At 37.5% G+C, this 11,076-nt stretch overlaps 1 protein-coding gene across 2 annotated transcripts; it reads left to right on the top strand.

Annotated features, from left to right (window-relative positions):
• The first annotated feature begins 1,562 nt into the window (after window positions 1-1,562).
• LOC114155567 (hepatic lectin-like) lies at window positions 1,563-5,781 on the top strand. Of its 2 annotated transcripts, XM_028035510.1 has the most exons (8): window positions 1,563-1,920; window positions 2,439-2,541; window positions 3,718-3,816; window positions 4,073-4,150; window positions 4,609-4,662; window positions 4,860-5,011; window positions 5,121-5,245; window positions 5,325-5,781. In XM_028035510.1, exons 2-8 carry the CDS (start codon window positions 2,478-2,480, stop codon window positions 5,545-5,547), a joined length of 795 nt encoding a protein of 264 aa, XP_027891311.1. In that variant the 5' UTR covers window positions 1,563-1,920; window positions 2,439-2,477; the 3' UTR covers window positions 5,548-5,781. The 2 variants fall into 2 exon arrangements, with proteins under 2 accessions (XP_027891311.1, XP_027891312.1); XM_028035511.1 differs by lacking the exon at window positions 4,609-4,662.
• The last annotated feature ends 5,295 nt before the right edge of the window (window positions 5,782-11,076 follow it).

Below are 11,076 nucleotides of genomic sequence, written 5' to 3' on the forward strand. Positions count from 1 at the left end.
GAAGTGTGCTAAATAAAGTAGGGATGGAAATAAAAATCACTTTTGGTAAAAAGTGATTTACACTTACTCTGCTGCCAGCTGGAGAGGAACTGCTATAGAGTTTACCACAAAACATTAAAACACATGAAATAATTTAATAAAAACTTGTAAATTGGAGGCCAGGCTTCAGTTTTCTCAGCATTTATGCAATATAGTTAAGTTGAAATTGTTTGCCCCTGTCATCTTGAAGTTCTTGTTCAGTAATAAACCTTTAAATTTAAATTCTGATTTGTTTTTTCTCTTTAAGCTTTTGGTCACAATTTTTAATAGACAGAAATGTTGAATAACTATCAGATACTGGAAGCTGAGATTGTTCTGGAAAAAAGAGCAAAAATACAGACTCAATGCACATTTTATAAGAATTTTACAAATTTTATGGTCATAAGAGGGTTAAGATAAATAACTTTATTTTATCAAATTTAAATAAGTGACCCAGTGTTGGCTTAGTTATTAAGTCTTACTGTTAAAGGGAAATTTTTCCTCTCCACTGTCACCAATTGAATCCACAATATGAGGCTTTGCTCTCAGTAATCTTTAACCAATTTACATAATTTGTGCAGTTTTAGAGAAACACAAACTACATAAAAGTCTGAGGCCTTATTCTTTTTCACAGCAACACAAACAGATCTTAGTTTTGCTTCACGCAAGAAAAACCCGTATTGACTGATCTGGTTTTGCTTCCTGTCTGGTCAGGTCTTTAGTTTGGTCTTGTCTTGGTTCTGGTTGGTTTTTCTTCCAGTCTGGTTTTTCCTCCTCCAACAGAACCAACACACGGCTCATTGACAGCTGCCATTGTACACCAGCTCATACTGCCAAATCTAACTCTAGACTTCCACCTTCAGGCTTCTCCTGATCAGTTAATAACAGTTTCGGGTTTTATTTTTCTCCCCTCCTGACTCCTGGTCAGGATTTGAACCGAAGACTCTCTTGCTCCAAGGCAACAGGTTTTATCAGCTGTGCTGCCTCAAATTAAAACAGAAACTAAAAACATTACAGTGAGACGAACAATCATTAAAACAATTTAAATGACCAAAGCAGTTACAACATAAAGAGAAGAAATCCAGATCATGAAATGTTTCTTCAGCAGATTTAAAACGTGATGTTAGGATGTTCATGCTGCTTGTATCAACATCTGTCCTTCCACTTTGATCAACTTCTCTCCACTGTGAGGAATTAATGGATGAGTTGAGGTTGAACTTCGGCGTTTAGTAAAATTAGGAAAGAATCTAGAAAAAATACTATATTTTTTGATAGTTTTAATAAGTTTTGCTTATGATATCTAAGAAATATTTTCCCAAAATCTCTGACTAATTTGTTTTATAATTATTAATGTATTTACTTTTTCTATGTTCTTTCATTTTTCTTAGATTCTTTTATTTTGTATTATTTCTTTTAAATATATCTATTTCCGGATCCTGTGATTTTCTCATTATGAACTCTTCATACATTATATCTTGTCATCAGTTGTGATGCGCTGCTCTTTAAGGCAAAACCTGTTTCTTCTTCATTTGTGTTCAATGTAGAAGAACAAACAGGTGAGCTGTGAGAGCTGAGGACACCTAGTGGCTGTTACAGGAACTACAAATCAGCAGAAAACGTCCCTCCTTCCTTCATGTGATCAACCTGCTAGATCCACCACATCCTGATGCTAAATGTTTCTGTCAGGAAGTTGGACTGTAACTGCAGGACAAACCCTGCTGAGTCCAGAAGTGTTGAGTTTTATTTGATGAAAGTTTGAATCATGAGGAAGCTGTATTCAGATGAAGTCTCCTCCTCATCCTCTGAGATCAACAGGAAGCTTTTTCAGATCTTGTGAGACAGAAAGATGTTCTGATTAGTTTCTGCCTGTTCAGCCTGCAGAGGAGCAGCGACAGCATTCTGGTGAGTTTTGATCAATTTCTGTCCAACACAGAAAATATGACGAGTTTATTTCACCAAACTTTGTCATTTTATGTAAAATAGTTAGGATTTGATCTAAAAATACTGGATTCAAGTATAAACACAGAAAGTGTGAAAAAATGATAAATAAACTGATCTTTTCTGTTTAGACAATCCACTACAGGCTTTTATTTTCACAATTATTTAAAAACTGAAAACTTAAACCTGTTTTGTTCCTCCAGTATCTTTTATATGTTGAAAATTTTATGTTAAACTCAGACATATGAACTTTAACCTTTATTTATAATCTGATTTTCCAACTTAAACTTTTGTTTCTGTGTATATTCATCGATTTTACTCACAGAAAAACAAATGTTAGGAGTGAAATAAAGCAGAAACTTGAAGAAAAATTACAGTAAACATCTGAGATGAAAAGATCTACATTTCCCTTTAGACCTTCAGCTAAAACATGAAAAAGGCTAAAATATTAATCCCAGAAATGTCTCTGTGTTTGTCCTCAGAGTGAAGTTGATGAGACGCCACAGAGCGATGAAGAACTGATGATGATGATGATGAGTGTGGCGGTAAATCAGGAGGAAGGTGATGAAGAAGCTGCAGCCAGAGGTGAGTGGTCTTCATCAGATCAACAACCAGACTGAACACAAAACCAAACAGCTTCATCTGAAGGTAAAGGATGTTTACTGTTAATCCCAGACAGAGCAGGATGTGAATATTAATAATTCACAACAAGAATAATCCAGACCTGAAACCTTAAGAAACAGAAGATCAACCAATAAACGCTGAACATTAATAAAGTCTTCGTATTATTTCCATGTTGGTTCAGCAGCTGAACACTGAGCAGGATGAGCTGCAGCTAAACGTGTAGAGCGTAATGGCTGCTGGATGTTTCCTCTGTTTGCTGCACCAAGCAGCTTTAAGGAGGGATGAAAATCATCAGATCTTTGTGGCGTCAGAGTGACTTCCTGTTCTTAAAGCTCAACATCCTGAACATTTACAGCCGATCAACATGTTGCTCCACTTTCGAGAGAGAAAAAAGAACTAGCAGCTAATTTACACGAAATGGAAAATATTTAGATTCAAACCATTTTCAAAATTGTTGAAATCTGATCATTGAAGTTATAAATATGTCAAATGAAGATGATGATGAGAAGATTTAGAATAAATAAACCATAAACATCCAGAGATTTTCTGTGTAGCAGAATCTTTTCATCTTGCATCTACAGATCCTTCAGTGACAAAAATCCTTGTTTATTTTTAACCAAGTAAAAATAAAAACAAAAAACAGAATTTAATTATTAGAAATATGACATTTTTAGTTTCGTCAAAGGTTTTATTGGCCTTTATTTGATAGTTAATTGACAGGAAAGTGGGTAATGAGAGAAGGCGAGGACAGGCAGCAAAGGTCACCAGGCCGGGAATCGAACCTGCGACAGCCGCGTCGAGGACTAAAGCCTCCTTATGTGGGCTGTGCTTAACCCCTGCACCACTACAGCACATCTGTTGTTTTTTCTTTTAGTAAATTTGTAAAAACAAAAAAAAACACTGAGGTGAATGAAACCGAGGCATCGAGGTCAGCAGAAGAAATTCACGTCAGAAATATCAGCTGATATAATAATGAAGATTAAAATGAGGCCAGCTGACTGGCAGTTATGTTTTTATTGCATTCATCAGATAAAATTAGAAAATCTAATCAGAGTTTCAGTTTTATAGATGTCAGGTTGATGTTAGTTTCTGAGAGTCTCCAGGTTCTGATCCGGTTCTGCTCTAAATGCTCCTCAGGTGAAAACCCAAGCAGAACCTGCAAGCTGCCAGCAGGGGGAGTAGTTCTGCTGGTTCTGGTCGGTCTGCTGGCTGCTGCTGTCATCACCTACAAACTCTGTGAGTTCATCCTGTTGGTTCGTCTTTTCACTGAATTTAATTCTTAGATCAAGACAAAAACTACATGATTTGTATCAATCAGTCAAGTTTATTATTGTCTCACATTTCAGCAGTAAGACAGTTTAAAGTGCTTTACATCATAAAGACACAATATGAATGTATGAGCATCTTTACTGTGGCTGAATTCTGTCTTCAACATTTTTCTTTTTGTCAACGAGAGTCTTTAAATTCTGACCTCCATCTGTTCTTTATGCAGCTTTTGATAAAATACGAACCAATCAAACCATCCAAACCCTGAAAGAGGAGAATGAAGCTCTGAGGAAAAATATCTCAGGTGAGACAGTCAGAAGGTTCAGACTGAACGTCTCATTCAGATCTGATGGATCAACTTCATTTGTAACGTTTCATGTAAAAACCAGGTTAACATTGTTACTGTAACACATCAGTTATGATGCATTAGTGGTGAAACTGCTGAGATGTTTCTGCTGAAACAGATCAATGTTTCTCCTGTTCTGCAGAGTCTGAGAAACGTTCTCTTCCTGATGCTTTCTGCTCTTTATCCAACAATGTTTCATCACTGAGACATCATGACTGTCAGTCTGATGAAGCTGCTGACTCTCAACACCTGCACAGATGTTCATAAATATTGTATTATATAAACATGAGGTTTCCATTTTACATGTTGAATTGCAGAACACGAGTTAATTATTTGATCATGTTTGTTCATCAGTTCAGCTTTAGAAGAAGAAAATAACTGACTGAGATTAAAACTGGTTTTATTTCTCTGAATAGAGCAGCAAACATGTCCAACAAGTCCAACATGTCCTCCACCTCCTGCAGTAAAAAGTAAGTCCATGATCTGATCTTTGTCTCATTTCTGTCCTCTAATGAAGTTAAAGAGACATTGATGGACTGACAGAGACAGGAAGTTAGATTGTAGCTGCAGGACAGAAGACGCCTCCTGCTGTCTCCAGATCACACAAACATCTACAGAGATTTATTCCTCCTGGTTCACTGAAGTCTTTGTTCTGATCTGTTTGAAGATGAGAGATGTGTGAAGAAAAGACCAGAATGGGAGAAATATCGAGGAAGCCTTTATTATTTCTCCACCAATAAATCCTCCTGGAATGACAGCAGATGTTCCTGCGCTGATCTGGGATCAGACCTGGTGAAGATCGACAGCAGAGAGGAGCAGGTATGAAACTGCTGCAGGTTCAGCTTCTCTCTGATTTCCTCTCATCATCATGATTCTTCATCTCAGCTCAGAAAAGTCTGAGCCATTTTCATCAACTTCTCCTGTTCAGATGTTCTTGGAGATCAGGGTGAGAGATTTGATGGAAAACGATCGAGAGAAGTTCTGGATCGGACTGACGGACTCAGTGGAAGAAGGCAAATGGTTCTGGGTTGATGGATCACCTCTGAATAAAAGGTTTGAGTGATTTGGGGACATTTTGATCTTTATCAAAGTCACCTGTTTTTCCTGAACTTTGCTGCTCTTTGTCTCGTAGTTTAAGTTTTTGGTTGCCCTGGGAGCCTGATGACATGAAAGCAGAAAATCCAGCTGGAGAGGATTGTGGAGGGATGGGGAAGAAAGGAGGAGCTGATGATCTGATATGTTGGTATGACCAGTTCTGTGATATTCATCGGAGAAGCATCTGTGAGAAACCAACAAACCTTTCTACAACTGAGCTTCATTTTTTCAGTAAACCAGATTATTACCATCCCATCTGAAGCACCTGATTACTATCTCACTACCCCAGATTACAAAGTATTTTTCCTATAGTAAAAGTACTTTAGTATAGTATAGTAGTTTTCCTGTCTTTCACCCACCTTTGTTAACTTTAAAACTTGCTTTTAGAACAAAAAATCATTTTCTTTGAAAATGTAATCTGATCTTTATTCTTCCTCTTCCCATCATCAGCTCTTTATTCTTTATTTCTGAATAAAGCTGAAATAAAAATAATCCTTAAACTCTCCTTTCTTTCCTTTTCCAACACTAGGACCATTTTAAGGGATTTTTCCCTCCAGATTTTAAATGCTTCAGGTTCCTTGTTATTCACAAAATGTTCCAGTTATCAAACCCAACACAACTAAAACAAGGAAAAATTTCAAAAACTAACAAATAAAGACCAGCAGAGGGCAGCACATCCACATTTTTATCACAATCTACCATTTAGGGAAAACATTTTTAATACAGCTCATCAAGATAGAGAAATAAATTTTCAAAGTGTCAATTATATGGTCATGGTATATCACCAGGTAGGGATTTTGCTCTGCCCCTCCTGCCTCTGCTGTCTGCTGATAAATACCACCTGTGCTACTTTTGTTATTAACTCCTCCAATAAACTCACCTAATGCGAGATCTTCTGTCGTCGTCCATGTCACAGCCTTTCATCATTTTCATGACCATGTACCTGTAATATCCCTGACCTGCGTTCTGCCTCCTGAACTTCACCTCTGGCTGCTGCCTCTGATTCTGGCTCTGAATCTTACTTCCTGGACCTTCATTACCGTCTCTGTCTCTGGATCGGTTCTGCCTGTTCTCTCTGACCTGTTGCCAAACTGGACCGATTCCCTGACCTTTAGTTATGGGACAATGGATGTTCAACCCACTGGCTTTCCTGTGATTTGCTCTGACTGGATTAGCGTGCGCAACCCAACTCATTCTACATTTCCGCTCTCTGTGACATCACCATCCATGTCTTCCAGGATATGAAAGATTTCTGTCTATACGGTCCTGTGGGTGAAACAATCCCCAGTAAAAAGGATTTTACTGGGGACTCCTCTACTCTTTCCTCTACTCTTACATCACAGAGCATTTCGGTCAGTCGGTGACTGAATCTTTGAAAAGGGTCGCCTTGGAAACCACCTCTGTCAGAACCCTCTCCAAAAGTCGTGCCGAAGACGCAGTTGCTCTCCATCTTCCACATCCTGATATTTGTTGTGGTCGTTGTTCTGGGCCCAAACCAAACAATTTTATTTACAGCTTGTAAAAATATCTGTTAGTGAAGATGCCACAGGTGGTTTTGACCAAAGAATAAATGTTTCTGAATAAATACTCCTGGTTAGATTTCAAATTTTCACTATGACATTATCAATCAATTGATTACGTTTATTTGTATAGCACATTTCAGCAACAAGACAGTTCAAAGGCCTTTATGTAATAAAAACACAAAAATAAAAGTACTAAACCACAAACACAGATATATTTCATTGGAATTTAATTTGAAACACCAACATAATGTGGAATGCTGCTGTGAATTAGATAGAAAATTATGCATAATTCAAAACTTTTTTTACAAATGAAAAACTGAAAAGTGTGGTGTGCAAAAGTATTCAGCCCCCTTTTTTCTGAGAAAAAGGGCCTGAAGCAGTCAACTGCCTTCAGAAGCTGATTGCTAATGACTAAATATAATCCACCTGTGTGTAATCTAATCTCAGTAAAAATCCAGCTGCTTTGTGGCGTCTTGAGGTTCAGACAGGGGAGCAGCAACATCAAGTCCAAAAAACGCACCAGACAGAAGGACATTGGGAGAGAAAGTTGTGTAGACGTTTAAAGTAGGTTTAGGCTATAAAAAGATTTCTCAGGCTTTGAACATCTCCCAGTATGGCCCAGTAAACCTACCAAGACAAGGCCGTCCACATAAATTTAGAGGTGAAACAAGGAGCACTGAACAGAGATGCAGCTAAGAGGCTCTGGACCAAATGCAGAGATCCACAGCTCATGCCAGGTGCAGTAAGTTGTTTGTAGGACTTTGAGAAAAAAAAAGTAGCAGAATTGGTTCAGAGGGTTGGAGCATGACTTGCATATTGGTATCATTGTGTCTGAAATACCAGTATTTGTGTGTAAAGTGTAATTTACACACAAGAACATGGTTAATAATAACACAAGCATGTGAACACTAGTTGTGCAGTCTCCATTTTATCTGCTGTATTTAACTTTACATCTGTGTGTGTGTGTGTGTGTGTGTGTGTACTTGTTTTTACTACATATAGAGGACAATGTTTAACACTTTCACCCACAAAACAAGGTCATTGTGGGAAGTGGATAATTTTCCTGGTCTTCACTATTTCCCCAGCCCTAATTCTCTCTGCTAGTCAGATTTAGAGGTGTGGTGTGAATTAAGTTTTGGTTAAGGTTAGGAATAGACCAGTAGAGGTTAAGGTCAAGGAAAACGTCTTGGAATAAATGCAATTACTAAAATAAATGGAAGTCAATATAAAATCCCCATTGAGATGGAAGTACAAGAATGCTTTTGGTGGGGGGGGGTGCGTGTGTATTGTGTGTGTGTAGGCGTGTGTGTTGTGTAGGGGTGTATGTGTAATGTATATTACATATATTGATATTAGAATGACTAATTGAGTTAGTTAAATAATGAGGTCAGATCAGAACAGTCCTGGTTTAACTGCTGGAGGGAGTGGTACTTTGTAAAAACACAGAGACAACCAAATAGTACAACATTAGTGAAGTGTATTAAATAATATTTAAAACAATATATACAGACAAGTACTTCAAATAGCCCATGTATTCCATGTTTTTTTCCTTTATCCAATGCAACATTTAACAGTTTAACTCCTTGATGGAGTGACAGGGATGTTGGAAAAGGATCCAATTGAATTCAGTTCAGTCCAGAGTGAGAATGAGACTGTAGGCTTGAACACCTCCTACCAGACTGGAAGGAGCTGCAGGGAAGTGACAGTTCTTTGGTTTAATGGGTGGTGAGCTTGCCAGTTTGGTCCATTTGGCAACAGATAGGATCTGGAACAAGATCTGGAACAGGATCCTGGCCAGATATCAGTAGAAGGTTTTTTTTCCACAACCACACATCTGTGGCAGCGACAGACAGCGTCTCCCACCTGGCCAGGTGAGCATCATCCGTAAGAGCAGCAGCTGTCTATTAAGACACTGACGTACGCCGTAATTCACTGTGCTTGTGAATTAGGGTTCTCACGTGGTTTTAGTGTCATGACACTGAAACCACGTGAGAACAGACACAATAAATGGTGTTAGTTCTTGTTTGGTTTCTTTTTGCGCTCAAAAGAAATTAAGGAAAGGAGGACTTTTTAAAATAAATCTTTAAATTAATAAAATGAATAAAATAAGTGAATCTAACAAATTGGGAAAATTACCCTAGTTACAAAAGCATGTGAATTTTTGTAATGTTTTAAAAATTCAATGTTTTATTTTACTGATGCATTTAAAACTTTATTTAAAACCTTACTTTTAGAATCTGTCTTAATCCTGAAAGCGTATTCAGGGCCATAGTTTCCAAATGATCTACTGCTAGAAACCTGCATACATACCATCTACTTCTGTTTAAAAGGAAATTATGAATGTTTTTTAGTCCCTGTTAAATAAACAAATGATGTGAATGAAAATCCCCCGACCCTAATGGAGACAGAAAAATAATATTTATATTAATAAATTCCCAGGAAATAATACAATTATCTTATCTCAAAGATAGCATGTTTTATTACAAATAAAACATGCTAATTTACATTTAGCATGTTTAATTGTTTCAAAATTCACTTGCTGTTTTCCTGTTTTTTAATAACATTCCTGCTGCACTAAAACTACTCACCCCTCACAGATTTCTTCTGTTTTTGCTCCTTTTGTTCATTAAAATGTTTCAGATCAGCAAGCTAATTTTAATCTTGGATAAAGAAAATTTTAGGAAATACAAAATGCTGTTTTCAAATATGATTTTATTTGTAGAGGAGAAAAAAGCTTGAAACTCATCACAATGTTCACAGACACCCAGGAGGTTTGGATAAATCTTTCACCTTAATGAATGAAATAATTATTTCAAAGGTGCTTTTTATCTTTACTGAGGTTATCTTTATACAATATTCTCCAACCTCCCATTCATCAGCAAAGTTATTGAAAAAGCTGTTAAAACAATTAAATAGCTTCCTAACGATAACCAACCACTTTGACTCCTTCCAGTCTGGTTTTTGTGCTCATCACAGCACGGAGAATGGCCTAGTCAAAGTGTTCAATGACATCCATATAAATACGGACTGTGGAAGAACCACGGTGCTGGTTCTGTTGGACCTCAGTGTCGACCATGACATTTTACTGAATCGACTGGAGAGTTGGTCCGGACTCTCCGGTCCAGTACTCAACTGCTTTGAATCTTACATAAAGAACAGGGATTTCTTTGTCTCAATTGGAAACTTCTCATCAAAGAGGTCAGAGGTCACATGTGGGGTACCCCAAGGTTCAATCCTAGGACCCCTTTTATTCAATATTTATATGCTCCCACTAGCTCAGGTTATAACAGGAAATAATATTAGCTACCATAACTATGCAGATGACACACAGCTCTACATTACGATGTCACCAGGTGACCTTTGACCCCATCCAATCACTGAACAGATGCTTAGAACAGATAAATGTGTGGATGTGCCAAAACCTTTTCCAGCTAAACAGAAACAAAACTGAAGTTATTATTTTTGGGCCTAAAGAGGAACGATCTAGAGATATAGGTCTAGAGTTATAGATCTAGAATCAATGCACAGCTTCACTCATTAGAACTAAAAACCAGCAATCAGGCCCGAAACATTCAGAGCCACATAAAGACAGTTACAAAGTCGGCCTTCTATCACCTGAAGAACATTTCCAGGATTAAAGGACTAATGTCTCAGCCAGATCTAGAGAAACTCATCCATGCGTTCATCTTCAGTCGTATTGATTATTGCAACAGCGTCTTCACAGGTCTGTCCAACAAATCAATCAAACAGCTGCAGCTGATCCAGAATGCTGCTGCTGGCGTTCTCACTAAAACCAGGAAGATAGAGCACATAACACCAGTTCTAAAGTCCCTCCACTGGCTCCCTGTAGCTCAAAGAATAGACTTTAAAATACTGTTGTTAGTTTATAAATAACTGAATGGTTTAGCACCACAATACATTAAAGATCTGCTGTTGTTGTATAAACCTTCCAGACCTCTCAGGTTCTGGTTCTGGTTCTGCTTTACATCCCCAGAACCAGAACCAAACGAGGAGAAACAGCTTTCAGCTTCTATGCACCACAAATCTGGAACAAACTTCCAGAAAACTGTAAAACAGCTGAAACACTGACTTCCTTTAAATCTAGACTAAAAACCCACCTGTTTGTATTTGAAACGTAATCAATTACAAATTTATTGATGGAACTTGACTTAATGTTGTATTTTGATTGTTGATTCTATGTTGCTTTGTGTTTCTGTTTGTTATGATGTAAAGCACTTTGAAATGCCTTGCTACTGAAATGTGCTG

The sequence above is a fragment of the Xiphophorus couchianus genome, chromosome 13 (genome assembly GCF_001444195.1).
Source record: "Xiphophorus couchianus chromosome 13, X_couchianus-1.0, whole genome shotgun sequence".
Classification (NCBI taxonomy): Eukaryota; Metazoa; Chordata; class Actinopteri; order Cyprinodontiformes; family Poeciliidae; genus Xiphophorus; species Xiphophorus couchianus.